The sequence below is a fragment of the Diospyros lotus genome, chromosome 6, assembly GCF_014633365.1.
Source record: "Diospyros lotus cultivar Yz01 chromosome 6, ASM1463336v1, whole genome shotgun sequence".
NCBI classification, from domain to species: Eukaryota; Viridiplantae; Streptophyta; class Magnoliopsida; order Ericales; family Ebenaceae; genus Diospyros; species Diospyros lotus.
In genome coordinates this window covers 6,337,564-6,353,593 of record NC_068343.1, presented here as the reverse complement: position 1 = coordinate 6,353,593, position 16,030 = coordinate 6,337,564, and the positions used below count along the sequence as shown (strand labels likewise).

Here is a 16,030-nt window from a genome sequence, read left to right as displayed (position 1 = left end):
TTGCTTTTCCTGGCCAAGTTAAATTGATTGTTGGTTCCATGAGGCGAGAGATAGATTGGATTTGAAATTTTTAATCAGAGTTTTATATTGGAAGAATGCCTGGTTTTGGATTTTATTCTATTGAATTAAATACCAGAAAAGCGCCCAAACAGAAAAATGTGGTGTGGGGGAGCATTAATGGGCCGCTCAAGTCTCAGCCCGTTTTCAAATAGGCTCACATTCGGCCCGAGTCCTTTTGGGGCTCTTTAATTTAGCCCAACCCAAACTCATTCCCTCTCTTCTTATCGTCGGCTCTCTCTCTCTCTCTCACTCTCTGTAGCCCTAAAACTACCGCTCTCCCCGCCATTCTCTCCTCACTCCCTCTTCTTGCAGTCCTCCCATGGCGAAAGCATCGGAGAAGCCTCCTCACGAGAACGCAGCTCAGCCAAAGGATGATGAAGAACTGAAAGAAGACCAGACCTTCGAAGACCTTGGTCTGGATCCTCGTTTGATTCGTGCCCTAACCAAGAAATCCATTCACGTTCCCACTCCTATCCAGCGCGTCGCTATTCCTCTAATCCTTGTGAGTTTTGAATTTGCGACTCTTCTCTTTACGTGCTTGCAGAAAGAGAGGAATTAAAAAAATTCCATCCCACTCTTCTCTTTACGTGCCTGCAGGAAGGCAAGGATGTGGTTGCCCGGGCGAAGACCGGTTCCGGGAAGACATACGCTTACGCCCTTCCGTTGCTTCAGAAGTTGTTCTCTGATTCTGGTTTGAGCATGAAGCTTGCTCCCACTGCCATCATTCTCGTCCCCACGCGAGAATTATGTCAACAGGTGCGCTTAGTCCATACTTAATTTGGTTTCCTACTGTTTGTTAGCCTTCGCAATTTGTGTATATTTTATATCTGTGTGCCAACAGGTTTATGCGGAGGTTGTGTCGCTGATCGAGTTATGTAGAGTGCAATTGAAAGTAGTACAGCTGACTAGCACCATGTCCGGTTCTGACTTGGTTGGTACAGCCATCCCTCTTATTTGAACTTGTGTCATGGATATGGATCACTTTGTTAATCCATTGCGTGGTTTGAAATTTTGGACCCAGAGAACTGCTTTGGCTGGACCTCCTGATATTCTGGTTTCTACACCAGCTTGCATACAAACATGCTTTTCGAAAGGCGTACTCCATCCTACATCTGTTCAAGATTCGCTTTCAATGCTTGTTCTCGATGAGGTAGGATTTGAGATTTTATAATATTAAACATATAGAATTGTGTTCTTGTTCTTAAGGAAGCGAATTCTTCGTTAATGGCCTGCAGTGAAAATAACTGGTTATATCTAAGCTTTAATATAAATTTTAAACTTATGACTGAAAACTACAGTATATTTATTTATCTGCGGTGGTGCAAACACTAGTTGAAAATGTTAATCATGATAATTCTGAATTGCTATGATAATATAAAGTCTGTATAATTATCTTCCTAGCATTTGAAATTTCCAGGCATGATTACTTGATTTGTGTGCTCATTCTTTTGTTAAGAGATTGATGAATCATGTTTGTCTTCAGGCAGACCTCCTTCTATCATATGGGTATGAAGATGACCTCAGAGCTCTTACGGCTCATATTCCTAGGCGTTGTCAATGTCTTCTCATGTCTGCTACCTCAAGGTTCCTTTTCTGTCCTCTCCTCTTTCGTCTTCTTTTTTGTGTCTTAGTTCTTGTGGGTAAATGTAGTGTTATTTTCTCCATCTTTCACATTTCTTGATGAATACCAGTGGTTAAGTAGCTTTAAGAGGTTGGCCATATTCATTGTGTTGGTTTCTTGATATTTTGCAGTGCTGATGTTGAGAAACTCAAAAAGCTTATCCTGCACAATCCCTATATCTTAACATTGCCAGAAGTGGGAGATTCTAAAGATGAAATAGTTCCTAAAAATGTTCAGCAGTTTTGGGTAAGAACCAAATTATGAAGCATTGGGCATGTTACAAGTATATTTTGTGTAGTTGTGGCACTTGATGAAATTTCTGGATTTGTTATGTGATGGAAACTTTTGTCTTGTTTTTAACTTGCATAAATGAGGGCTGATCTTCTATTTCCTATATTTGTCTATTGGATGACTAGCATGTAACAGTAGAATGTGCTCTTTGGGATCATTTACACTATTATATTTTTCTGCCAAACTGCTTTCTCTAAATTGTTAGAAGGCCATGTTAGACGTCTTCTATCAGTGTCTGGTCCATGATCTTGCCTTTAGAAAAATTTGTTTGGTGCATATCTGGATAAGGTTACTGACTTTTTTGAATAACCTATCCCATTTTACTGCTCAAAGAAGTATTGGCGTTCTGCCAAAATACAAAATTTGGTGGGGCGGGATCTAATTTACTTGCATAATTTTGGTTGTTTTTTCATAATATTTTTCTCATAATCAATACTATTGCATATTAGTATGTTTTTATTTATTGAAAAATATTTGTGCCTAGAACTAAACTAGTTATCATATGTGTACTTTTTATCATAACACAAGTTATCATATTTATTTCCTCTCTGGCATAAGGTATGCAAGAACCTGATCACTGTGATGCAAAGCCTCTCATTCATCCACTAATGGCAGTCCAGGTGGATTAGGATGTGGATGGAATTGGGAAAGAAATAATAAAGCAAGTTTCATCCCTTGACCAGAGCAGATGCTCTGCACATCCACAAATGTCTCAAGTTTATTAAGTCTCCACAACACTAATATAAAGTTCAACAATCATGTTACTAACCTGGAGTCTCCATAAATGTAACAAGGTTTCAGTATCTTATGACTATCTTCTGCATGGAATGAATGATCACATGATCATGTACCAGAAAGATGAAAACTGGTAGTACAAGTAGCTTGGCCAGTAGCCAATTATACTTCGTTGATTTTGTTCAATGAGTTTCTCTTGTTTCAAGGGCCTGTTAGGCAGGTTATTTAATCTGTTTTGTCATTTATTTTCTTTTCATCAGTAATACTTAAGTTATAGTTGGCTGCTGCGTTAATCTTTCTTGCCTTACTATTGCTTGTTTAGATTTCATGCAGTTCTCAAGATAAGCTTGTCTACATCCTTGCCCTCTTGAAGTTGGAGCTGGTCCAGAAAAGAGTGCTGATATTTACTAACACAATTGATATGAGTTTCAGAATGAAACTCTTCTTGGAACAGGTACTATGACTTAATTTTATAATCTCCATTATCTACTTGGATTCAGATTATATATATTTTTTAAATTTTATTCTTTATTGTGGGCGTTAAGGCGGGTGAACCTTGGTAGCAATGGTGTTTTTAAAAGCTCTAAGTGCACCCAAATGCAAAGGGCTTCCAGAGCTTAACCGCGAAGTACAAGTGCACACTCAAGTGAAAGAAAGTGCAAATCTTAGAAAAAATAAGAGTATAATAACTGCAACTAAATTTCTAGAGAATACTGTCAAGAAAAATTTCATGCTAAAAGAGAACAAAAGGGCCTCTTATATTGTTCTCATCATATTTCTCATTAGTGCCATTTGAATTAACTTCTTGAATCAATTGGCTGTGAACTAGAAGTTGAACCTGGTGTTCCAGTTGTTACATTGCCTCCTTCGCTTCTAATATTAATTTAGCTTCCCTGTCTTGGAAGAATTATTTTAGTAAATCTATCAATACCAAAGACTACAATTGCAGTCAGGTGTGGGCATCTATGTGTCAGATTCAATTTTTATGACCAAGAACATGAGGACACAGCTAAAATTACATAAAGAGTTCATATTAAGCTATGTTAGTACCCAACATCTTTACCATCTAGCTTTATGTTTGGATATCTCAGGGCAACTGAACAAGTACTTAATTATGGCAAGTTATCTGTTAGATTTGTTTCTAAAGGATGTAATTCTTCACCTCAAGTGTCAGATATCTATTTTGTATCTTGTATTATTGGAGGGCTGAACTTTGAAATTATTAATATTGTTCATTAATTTCGATGAAAAATTTGACGGTTTCTTCCTTTTTATGGCATATTATGAGTTTTGAATTATTGCTGCAGTTTGGAATAAAATCTGCTGTTTTAAATGCTGAGTTACCACAGAATTCACGTCTACATATCCTTGAGGTATGCTATTTAAGTGTAGTAACTTCTTTTTGTTCTGAATCTTCATAAGAATAACAGTATGAACTGTTCGCTTTACAAATCAAATTCAGGTTTTGCTCTAATTCTTTCTTGTTACCTATACTACTAGGAATTCAATGCTGGACTTTTTGACTATTTGATAGCAACTGATAACAGCCAAGAAAAAGGGAAGGAACAAGCTGAAGATGAGAGCCATGTTGAGAGAAAAAGATCTAAGAAGCGTGCCAAGCAGAAATTGGACTCTGAGTTTGGTGTGGTGAGAGGAATTGATTTCAAGAATGTGCACACGGTATGAATATGAGTGGGATTACTATTTTCCGTTTCAGTTGTGTCAGATTACTTTTCCTGGCTTTGCTTAGATAACCTGGTGGAAGTATGTAATTGCAAACTCCATTTCTAATTAAACCTCAATATCTAAAGGTTGGTCACCGAGGCAGATTCTTATGTAATTGTTGGATTCTGATTCTGTCAAAAATATGTCAAGCCTTGAGAATAGGGCTTGCAAAATCGGTAGAATTCAGACGTAAGAATGATAGAAAGAAGAGAATAACAGATAGGAGAGAGAAGATAGAATCAAGAAAGAGAGGGAATTTGTTATTAACTTCCAAGATACCCTCTAATGCCGTAAGTCCTTGCTTTATAAGACCTCTAGCTAGCTCAACCACTCCAACTACCCAACGGATTACCTGTTTACAGTTTCCTGGTAGTTCTTTTAATTCCCCATTAACCCTACTTTTTTCAATATTACATATTCCTCTCCTAGGGTCGTGACAATCCCTACCCCTCCAAACCATTCTTGTCCCAAGAATGCTAAAGAAGGCCTACAGCTCTAGGGAACTGCTTCAGTAGATTAGGAAGATATTCCCATGTGGTGTTGCTTGCTGGTAAATGAGACCACTGCACCCTCACTTGAACTAAGGGTAGCTGCCCTTGGTATTGTACCCTTTTTTCCAGCACTGCTCGAGGTTCGATTATCTATTCTTCTTCTTCTTCTGCAGCAGATGGTAGGTCCTGTCCTGCCACAACTTCTCATCTTTCCTTTTTTAGCAAGGATACATGAAATACAGGATGCTGATTCACTCCTTCCCGTAGCTGTAATCTATATGCCACTGGACCTACCTTAGCCTCAACTAGATATGGTCCAAAATATTTTGGACTCAGTTTAGAGACTGGTAGGGATGTATAGGGTTGTTGCAAAAACCTCCTTACCTTGAGGTATACCCGGTCTCCAACCTCAAAATTCTTCTCACTGCGTCGCTTGTCTGCTGCTTGTTTCATTCTATTGCGGGCAGTAGCTAGTTCTCTTTTTAAGGACCCCCAACAGTTGCTGTCTCTGTTAAAAGTACTGCTCTACATTAGCCATGGTAGGTTGCGCTCCTGACAGGGCATGTAGTAATGGAGGTTGATATCCGAACATAGCTTTGAAGGAACTTCTTTTGATGGCACTGTGATAAGTGCAATTATACCACTGTTGTGCTAAGGTAGCCACTTATTCCAGCTCTTGGGATGGCTGAAACACATACACCTCAGATACGCCTCCAAACATTGGTTAACTCGTTCGTTTGAGGATGGTAGGCTGTTGACATACATAATCCCACTCCCAGCTTCTTGAATAACTCATACCAAAATGTACTAGTAAAAACCTTATCTCTATCCGATATAATGGTTTTAGGGATCCCATGGAAGCTGGCCACCCTGTCCAAGAATGTCCTGGGCCACGTCCTTAGCTGTAAAGGGATGTGATAAGCTGAGGAAGTGCCCAAACTTAGTGAATCGATCTACTATCACCATAACAACATCCTTGCCTTCTGATTTAGGGAGTCCTTCTATAAAATCCATCAAAATGCTGTCTCATGTTTGTTGTGGTATGGCCAGAGGTTGTAGTAGACCGGGATAGGGTACTTGTTCATGTTTACATTGCTGGCATACTGTACAAGTCATCACAAATTTCACTACTTCAGTTTTTTGTTTCGGCCAAAAGAAAAGTTGCTTTACTTTTTGGTAAGTGGCACGAATTCCTGAATGACTACCAATTGGAGAGCAATGTAGGGCTATCAGAATCTTTTCTTTTAGGGTAATGTCGTCTCCTACCACCAATCGTCCTTTGTACCTTATCAAGCCATTCGCCAAGGTATAATTAGGAATTGCAGTCGGATTAACTACCAGTTGTGCCATTATTTCCTTGAGTCAGTCTGTTTTTTCATAACTTTCTGCCAACTCTGTCATCCATTCCGGCACTATAGCTACGATAGACTTGTAAATTGCATTCTCATCTCTTCTAGAAAGGGCATCGGCCACTATATTCTCCTTACCCCTTCTGTATTGAATAGTAAAGTCCAAGCCCATGAGTTTTGCAACTCCCTTCCGCTAGAGATGCATGTGCAGCTTTTGTTGTGCTAAAAACTGTAAGCTTTCATGGTCCGTTTTGAGCATAAACGGACTGCCTTCTAAGTAGTGGCGCCACTTATCAATGGCTTTCAACACCGCCAAAAGTTCCTTGTCATACACACTTAAGCCTAAGTGCTTTTGGGAAAGGGCTTGGCTTATAAAAGCCAGTGGTCGCCCTTGCTGTACCAAGACAGCCCCAATTCCCGAGTCACAGGCATCAATCTCCACTGTAAAAGACTTGGAAAAATTTGGCAAGGACAGGACCGGGGCTATAGACATGGCCTTCTTAAGGGCAATGAAGGCTGCTTCAGCCTTCGGATTCCACTGGAAGCCATCCTTCTTGAGCAGCTCCGTGAGGGGTTTGCTGATCATTTCGTAATGCTGCACAAATTTCCTATAATACCCTGTCAAACCCAAAAATCGTCTCAACTCCTTTACTGTTTTAGGCCTAGGCCACTCGCACATAGCTTCCACTTTCTTAGGATCTGTTCTCAGCCCTTCACCACAAATAATATGGCCCAAATACTCGACTTCTTTAGCAACAAAAGTACATTTGGAAAGCTTAACAAACAATTGATGTGATTTGAGGATCTCAAATGCAGTTCGAAGGTGTGATAGGTGCTGGTTAAGGTCTTAGCTATAGATTAAAATGTCGTCAAAGAAAACTAGGATGAATTTTCTCAAATGCGGTAGAAAAATCTGATTCATCAATGCTTGGAAGGTGGCTGGGGCGTTGGTTAAACCAAATGACATAACAGTGAATTCGTAAAGGCCTTGGTGAGTTCTAAAAGCTGTTTTAGGTATATCGGATGGTGCCATTCTAATTTGGTGGTAACCAGACCTAAGGTCCAGTTTAGAGAATATTTTTGCACCACACAATTCGTCCAGTAGATCATCAATCAAAGGTATGGGAAACTTGTTCTTGATGGTATTAGAATTGAGTTGTCTATAGTCTATGCAAAACTTCCAAGTTCCATCTTTTTTTTTGACAAGGAGAACTGGAGAAGCATAGGAGCTTTCGCTTGGCTAGATAATGGCCGAGTCTAACATGTTTTGTACTTGTTTCTCAATTTCTATTTTCTGGATGGGTGGATACCTATATGGCCGAATGTTAATAGGGGCAGAATTAGGTTTGAGGTGGATTGCATGGTCTAAGGGTCTTTGGGGAGGTAAGGAATTGGGTTTCGCAAAGAGATCCTTAAAACTCTACCGAAATTGAAAGCAAGCTATCCGAATTTTGTACCTTTTTTTCCGATCTGCATTTCCAGCAAGTCTGTTGGTGGTGATCCTTCTTGGCATTGATTTTCCTCTTCCACTTTTACAGCTCTTATGGAATAGAGCTGTGCGATTTGCCCCCATTTCTTTCCCATAATCTTCTGCAATTTTTTTCCATCAATAAGCTTGCATTCTCCTTGCTCTAGGCTGCCCATTAGGGTTAACTTCTTCCCTTCAATTTCCACCGTGACTTCCAATTTATTGAAGTCAAGTGTAAGGGGACTCACTGTCCTCATCTAGTCTACGCCAAGAACAATGTCACACCCACCTAATTCCAAAATCCTGAGATCTGCCACAAATTCTTGTCCTTGCATAATCCATGTGAATCCCACACCTTTGTAGTGATTGAACATTCGACTGCCATTAGCTACAGTAATCGACAAAGGAGTCGTGGCTGTCAAAGGCCATTTTAGGTTCGTAGCAGTTGATTTGCTAAGGAAGGTATGGGTGCTTCCACTGTCAATCAGCACCATCAGCTTCTTTTTTCCCACCTAGCCCTTAACTTTGATTATCTGTTCCATTGGGCTGCCTTTTAATGCATGAAAGGAAATCTCTCCTCCTTCCTCTCTCTGCACTTCTTCCTCATCCTCTTGCAATGCTTCTTCCTCTACCCCGTCTTGTTCTGCTTCTTCTTCCCTTTCTTCCTTCTCGCTTATGCCTTCTATCTTCATCAATTGTCTTTTGCACTAATGACCCGGCCCATATTTGTCGCCACATTTGAAGCACAGCCCCAACTGTCTCCTTTGTTCCATCAAGTTGCCCTTCCCTCCATTATTGTTTATTGCTGGTTTGGCCGTTGCCTGATTAGGCCATGTTATCAAAGGTCTAGAACTTCCTCCCCCATACTGTCTGGCCAATATACTTGGCTTATAAGGAACTTTATGTTTCTTGAAAATGGCCTCTAGAGCCATTTCTTGAAGCCTGGCCATTTCTGCCGCTTGACTCACTGTTGTTGGAGTCATCATCTTTACCATGGGCCGTAGTTCCTCCTTTAAGCCACTCACGAAAATTGATACTACATACTGATCAGTAAGCCTAGGTTGTATAGTACATACCAAGGATCTTAGTTCTTCAAAACGGGCAAGGTACTCCATTACAGTACCTTCTTGCTTCAATTTACTAAATTCTTCAATCACGTTCGTCATCTTCTTTTCTTCGAAACGTTTGCATAGGCCATTCACGAAAGCTCTCCACCCCCTTGCATCCCTCCGTCTTGGACCCACCCTTGGTACCAAGAATCTGCTACTTTGTTCAAGTATGTTGCCGCTAAAGTTACTTTCTGATCTTCCATTGTCTGGTAGAGCTGGAAGAATCGTTCGCACCGCCTTAACCACCATCTTGGACTCTTTCCCTCAAATAGTGGTATTTCCAATCTGGGAGTAGGTGCATGGCCATGTGACATCGGTTGGCCATTGCCGTTTCTTCCCGCGTTCTCTCGAAGTAATTGTTGCTCCGCCTCTTCCATGGCTACTTTTGTGCCCAAACGATTGTCGTGATGCTACAATATTGGTGCTAATGTTAGCCTCGGTGGAAATTCCAACGATAGCCGGAACTGGGGCAGAGAGGCCGGCATATTTAACATGTCTTGATCCTCTACCCTTGTTGTTCCACTATTTCTTGACACTTTTGAACTGATTCTTGGCATCTTTCTACCGTTTCTTGTTTTTTCGATGGTCGCTTGCATGAGCTCCTTCCATTCCACCAATTCTTCCCTCGTTTGACGCAGTACATCCTGGGTGTTATTTCCACCAAATTCCATAGTTTCCAATCTGACCTCTAATTGTCTCTGCCGCGTTCCTTCCACCATTGCTTCGCGATCTTCGCCTGCACTGGGCTGCACTTGTTTCTTTCGCTACTGTCGCTACTATCCCACCGCCAGACCGACGGTTCTGATACCACTTTGTCAAGCCCTGAGAATAGGGTTTGCAAAATCGGTAGAATTCAGACGTAAGAATGATAGAAAGAAGAGAATAACAGATAGGAGAGAGAAGATGGAATCAAGAAAGAGAGGGAATTTGTTATTAACTTCCAAGATACCCTCTAATGTCGTAGGTCCTTGCTTTATAAGGCCTCTAGCTAGCTCAACCACTCCAACTACCCAACGGATTACCCGTTTACAGCTTGCTGGTAGTTCTTTTAATTCCCCATTAACCTTACCTTTTACAATATTACATATTCCTCCCCTAGGGTCGTGACAAAATATTTCTAATTCTAAGTTATATATCTGAAGGATGTTACCTTTTGGATTAGACTGTCAGGACCCCAAGGGTATAGTAGTAAATGTAATAGTAGTTGTAGTATAATGCATCGACTGTATTGTACCTTAGATTGTTGATTCATGTTGTACCTTTCAGTTAACTGTTAACTGGAAGATAGAACAACCTATAAATAGGCTAGAGTAGTTAGAGAATGTCATTGTGGAATGATCATCTGAATTTTAGTCATCTCTCTCTACATTTCTCTTTCTCTCAATCTACTTTGTTCTCCCTCAATTCTCTTTGTTCTCTCCAATGTTCCAAAACGCGGCCTAGGCGACCGCCGAGGCGTTAGGTGGCCCCTGCCCGCTGCGAATACATGCAAATCGGCATCCTAGGCGTCGTGCTCGATTAATCGGGCCCAATCAGCGCCTAGCCACCTAGGTCGCCCAATTTTAGAGGAGAAAACCCAGCTTCTTCACTCAAAAGTAGTAGATGCTGCTGCTGCAAGTGACGAATTCTTCAACGGCACGAGGAGGACTCGGTCTAATCCGAACAAACGTGGATAAGGCATGGGAATGTGCTTCGGAAGCAACCTCTTTCGCTTCGCACCTTCTATTAATATATATATATATATATATGTAGAACAATTTTGCTGGACCAACAGATGAAGGCTGGAAGGAGGAGAAAATTTGGGCTCTCACGTGCTGCTCATTGCTCTTCCTTCAATGTCTCTAGCTCTTTCTCTCTCTCTCACATTCGGACCCCAAGCAAACATTAAATCTGGGATATTGGATAAGCTTTGAAAAAGCTTTGAAGTCTCTTCTTTGGCCACGTGTAAATAATTAGACATAAAATATGCCTTTTGAAATATTTTATTTCCAACAGTATGTGCATTTGGGATAATATAAATTTATTTAAATAATTTTTCTAGGCTCTACCTAGGCAACTTAGGCGCTAGGCCCTAGTCTAGCGTCCGACTAACGCCTAGCACGTTTTAGAACACTGGTTCTCTCTCTCGTCAGTTCTGGTTCTCGTTCCATTTCTGCTCTCTCTCTCTCACTGATTCTTCTCATTTCCTTTCTAAACCCTAGGACAACCCTAGGTGCATTACATAGACTTAATGATACGTATATTAGTTCCGATTTGTCATTGAAAAGTTAATGATATCCACAGTTATTTCCTAAGGTTCTTGGTAAATCATTTAACCTAATGTTAGTTCTGAATTTCCTCCTGGTTGTTTCCTTTTGTGGTTAGCCTCTTATTTGTTTGACGAAGAAATTTTTATCTTCAACTGTTTCATTTGAATGTACTTCCACTGCTTTCATCAGGTTATAAATTTTGATATGCCTCAAAATGCTGCTGGATATGTTCACCGAATTGGACGTACTGGAAGAGCCTATAATACTGGTGCATCTGTCTCCCTAGTGAGTTTATGAAACCTAATTAATAGTATTTTCTTTTTTGTGGGCTCCTATGAAGCAAACGTTGGTTTTTTGCCTTCTTTATTAGATGCTGTGCTAAACAATATTCTTTATTTTAAATATGTTTTGTTTTTGTTTTTTTTTTTCCTGGCTGATTAGCATTTTGTTCTTGTACTGTCAACAGGTTTCTTCAGATGAGATGGAAATATTTGAAGAAATTAAATCTGTTTTAGGAGAAGATGAAGAAAAGGACTCAAATTTTATTGCACCATTTCCTTTGCTTACTAAAAATGCAGTGGAGTCTTTGCGATATAGAGCTGAGGTAAAAATTTCACAAATTCGAATTTTCTTTGAGTTTATTGACATAAACGGTGTGCTCATGCACACAAGTGCAACTATAATGAATGAAGTAAACTTCTTGTTGCTGCATTGTAGACCAAATTAAGTACTTGAGAAAAATAAAAATGAAAGAATAAGTGTGTGCACTGGGTGGTGCATTGAAAAAACAAGATATTTGCAGGCTGTTTTCATACTTAGTCAACAAGGATACACTAGTTGGGACTAGCTTTCTCTTTCTGTGTGTAGAGGTAATGAATGGGTTAGGCATGTGTGGTTGATGCCTGCTGGATATATTAAGCTGGTATTGGCATGTAGCTGTACCATCCAATTATAAGTTGCATATACTTTAATGTGCATTTTGTGTTAAGTGCTTGCTTTCTTTAACAATTGATTGGAGTTATGAAAGTTCATTTGCAAATGTTATGAGATTTTTGTTTCTAAGGGATATTGCCTGGTAAAAATTATGAGAAGGTTTGGTGTGAGATAATGTCACTCCAGAGCCCTCAAATTTTAGGGACTGGCTTTTGATAATTTCTTTTTCCTACTATTTTTGAGGATGCAAATCCACAAGATTGTCATATCATTTTACATTTATAAATATACGTGCTGAATTCATCAAAACTGCATATGCAGTTATAAACATGTATTACAGCCCTAGCATGCAAGGAGCAAAATGCAAGGTTGCACTGGGACCACTGTCCCAGGAAGACAATCAAAAGCACTTTCAAAAACAACAAAGGTGTCAAAAACAGTCTTCCAGAATTCCCCCCTCCATTTTGTACATCTTTTCCTAAGAGCCAAAGGAACAATTAGCTCCATATATGCTTTAATCTGTGAGCTAAAATGGGCTTGGATCTCCTGCTTTCTATCTGTATCAAAAAGGCAGAGCAAATTCTATGCACATACACATCTCCTTTTTTAGTAGCCACTATCCAGTGTTCCTACATTACCACATGGATGTGACTTGGCACACACCAAAATTTAGAGAGAACAGAAGCAACTCCTCCTGCCCCCAGTTTGTAATGCTGTGAAGTTGTATATGTTTTCTAGCACATCAAAGACTTGGTTGGCAAAATTGTATTGCTGCTGGTCAAATATTTTTTAAGATTTTCCTGGATCAAACTGGTTTCCACGTGTCCCTTGCTGATGAAACATGCAGCAAGGACTCCTTATGGTCTTGTATTGTTGTATTACCTCACCTGAACCAATAATTGTGGGAGATGATAGTACATGAAACTAGGTAGGTTTATTGTTAAACAATGTTGTGCCATAGCAGATATTACGTGGTGGTTAAGGAAAAGGTGTCGTGTACCTAGGGTTTAACCTAGGATTGGATTGGAAATTGGAAGAATGAAGGGGGAAATTTAGAAGAAGAATACTGAGAATCAGAAGAACAGAAAGTGAGGAAGGGAAAGATCGAGAGGGAGAATTTGGAGGAGGGAAATCAGAATATCATTTATCAATCAAAACATAATGCCTCCATCCTCAGCTATGGCTTATATATAGTCTACAGCCTCCTACATGCACCCATGTGTAATACAACAAACAGCCTAACTGCCTATTAGCTAAGGACAAAGCCTTATAACATAAAATTATATGAAAAGGAAATTACAATTATTGTATAATGCATGAAAACTCCTCCTATTCTATTTACTAATCTATCCTTGGGGATCGTTGGGGTCATGACAAAAGGGCACTTCCCAAGGGGTGGCCTCTCTTGTGACATGACATGCATTGACTTTATGAAGTTTGATATCTCTGAATGGCATCAATATTTGATGCATTGGCCAGTGTAATATCTGACAGTGATTTATTTTCTTTTCCTGATATGATTACTGCCCCCTTATCCAATTTGTAATCCTTAAGGTTCTTTGTTCTTGTGCATCTAGTTTCTGCATTGGTGGACCTTTTTGCCATATACTGATTTGGTGCTCTTCATAGGATGTTGCAAGGAGTGTGACAAAAATTGCTGTGAGAGAATCACGGGCTCAGGATCTGAGAAATGAAATTCTTAATTCTGAAAAGTGAGTTAATTTTCTGACTCTTTCATTTATACGGATTCAAGGTCTCCAACTATTCCAGGTTTTCTATATAGCATGTCAGGCTGGCTGATGGTCTCTTCTATACCCTTGTTGATGTATTGTTTGACTGATTGTAATTATGTTCAGGTTGAAAGCTCATTTTCAGGATAATCCAAGGGACTTGGGTAATGGAGCCTTATCAGTTGGATATTATGGTTGATTGGATGGATATTTTTATTAACGTGTACAGACTGATGATTAACATGTTGACCTTGTACAGATCTTCTGAAACATGACAAGATCCTAAGCAAGAAGGATCCCGCTCCTCACCTACGTGATGTTCCCGAGTACCTCTTGGACCCAACTACGCAGGAAGCAAGCAAGATTGTTAAACTTGCTAGGGCTGCCATGGGAAAAGACATCTCTGCTCATCACAGGGGATTGAAGGGGAAATTCAGAAAAAGTAAAGATCCTCTCAAAGCCTTCTCTTCTGAGGTATGGTGACTAGTCATTCCTTGTTATTCTCTTTGCTTCCATCTCTTTTTGTTGCATGGGGATATTTTCAGGAGGCATGTTCTTCACCCAGATAAAGGGGAAGGGAAAAGTAGATAGTATTTGATGGACTTGTACGCTAGAAAACCATCTGAGCTAAAACTAGTTGAAAGATTTCATTTCCTCTTTCATAATAAAATGTCTATGTATGGAATAAAAGATACTTTCTCTGTATATAATATGTTGTATAGAGAAGAATAAATGGATATTTATGTACATATATATATATATGTGGTGCATATGCATGGCAGGATGACTCATACCCAAACATTATTGTCTGATGAATTGGACCTTCAACTGAACATTTTGTAAAGCCTCTTCAATTTATCAAGATGAGCATGTATCCTTTGCATGATTGGCAACACTTGATTGATAAAATTGCTAATTTTTAGGTAACATTATGTTGGACACCGCTTAGAATTTCATCTCTTCTGGTGCAGGGACGGAGAAGAGCATTCAAAGGCGGAAAAAGGGAGGGAAAGGGGAATGATGATAACAGTAGAAACAAAAGGAAAAAGTCTGCATGATATGTTGTCCTGTTTATTCATTGATATTCTCGTCAATAAATTAATCTCAATTTTGTAGCAACTAGTATCTAATAGGAATCAGTGTTTGATTCTGGCGAATACATGTTCCCTTGTGAAGGAGAAACGTAGGAATGTTGTGTAGTTTGGGGTCCTGGGCCCCCCAATTTTGGCTGGAGTTCTCTTTCATGCCTATAGGGTAGTTTTGCATTAGAGGAAACTTGTAGGCCCAAAACCTCGTGGGTAGGTAATGTCTTGGGAAAATTTGAAAGTTGTTGAATGGGTAAGATCGATTTGTTCTTCCCTGTGGTTGCATGGGCACCATCCTGGTAATTCAGTTTTACGGCTGTTCATTGTATAATGGACTTAATATTGAGGTGATTATGTTGTGATCTGGCGCACAACTGTGTTCATGGATTTGTGTAGAGCAGAATCAAGGAATGCAGGAGGAGCATGTTATTGCTTCATCCTTCGGGTAAAAGACGAATTAAAATGCATTTTCTGTTTTAGTATGCATTAGGCAATATAGTATATCCATTGTTTATGTCGTGGTCAAGTGTCAAAACTCAATTGGTTCGGTTCGGTAGCATTTCCGGTACAAGCTTGCTTGTCTGCATGGAGGCTCAATATTAAACCAGCACATTGATTTGGCAATTATTAATATTATTTTTATAATTATTATTTCCGTGAAATCACCATTATTTCAATGTGGTAAGAGTCGTGCTACAATGTTTAAAAAAAGTTAAAAAAAATTGACGTACGAATTTATTGAAAAATTATCAAGTGGATTTCAACAATGTTGAAAATTGCCTATCTATCATGCAGTGGGAGATGAAATCTGCTGGATAGATTTCAACAGTTGAAGTCTGTCCACTTCACTTTGGTGGATTTCATCATAAATGAAATTTACTCGAATTTTATTTAAATGTGCGTACGGTATTTTCAAGCTGAAGATATTTTTGATATTTAATATTTTTAGTCATCCGATATGTCAACTAATTCGGGCAAAGTAGAATAATCTATGTGGTAAAATCATCCGCCAATGGATTGTTTTAGCTAGGGATATGATTTGGCTCTTTATTCTTTTCCTCTTTTGTGATTACAAATTATAATGGTGGAATATAATTCTTGAGCAACTAGCTTGAATTGGGAAAAGAATAAAGTTAAGAAAATGAATAAAGGTAAAAGTGAAAGGAAATGTGATCTTAGAGCAC

General features: G+C 39.4%; 1 protein-coding gene across 1 annotated transcript; it reads left to right on the top strand.

Moving 5' to 3' along the window:
* Window positions 1–297: 297 nt before the first annotated feature.
* Window positions 298–15,206, top strand: LOC127803743 (DEAD-box ATP-dependent RNA helicase 16). Its single transcript, XM_052340183.1, has 15 exons — window positions 298–562; window positions 658–816; window positions 902–991; window positions 1,082–1,210; window positions 1,544–1,644; window positions 1,813–1,927; window positions 3,030–3,161; window positions 4,015–4,080; window positions 4,208–4,387; window positions 11,288–11,383; window positions 11,565–11,702; window positions 13,661–13,743; window positions 13,888–13,925; window positions 14,021–14,235; window positions 14,733–15,206. The coding sequence occupies exons 1-15, from the start codon at window positions 380–382 to the stop codon at window positions 14,817–14,819; spliced, it is 1,812 nt and encodes a 603-aa protein (XP_052196143.1). The 5' UTR covers window positions 298–379; the 3' UTR covers window positions 14,820–15,206.
* Window positions 15,207–16,030: the final 824 nt, after the last annotated feature.

Bases quoted from the DNA above. Each gene is read 5' to 3' on its own strand.
- LOC127803743 (XM_052340183.1), top strand. From the start codon at position 380: ATGGCGAAAGCATCGGAGAAGCCTCCTCACGAGAACGCAGCTCAGCCA. The intron at 1,211-1,543 runs GTAGGATTTGAG...GTTTGTCTTCAG, and splicing joins CAATGCTTGTTCTCGATGAG to GCAGACCTCCTTCTATCATA. The intron at 1,928-3,029 runs GTAAGAACCAAA...TTGCTTGTTTAG, and splicing joins AAAATGTTCAGCAGTTTTGG to ATTTCATGCAGTTCTCAAGA.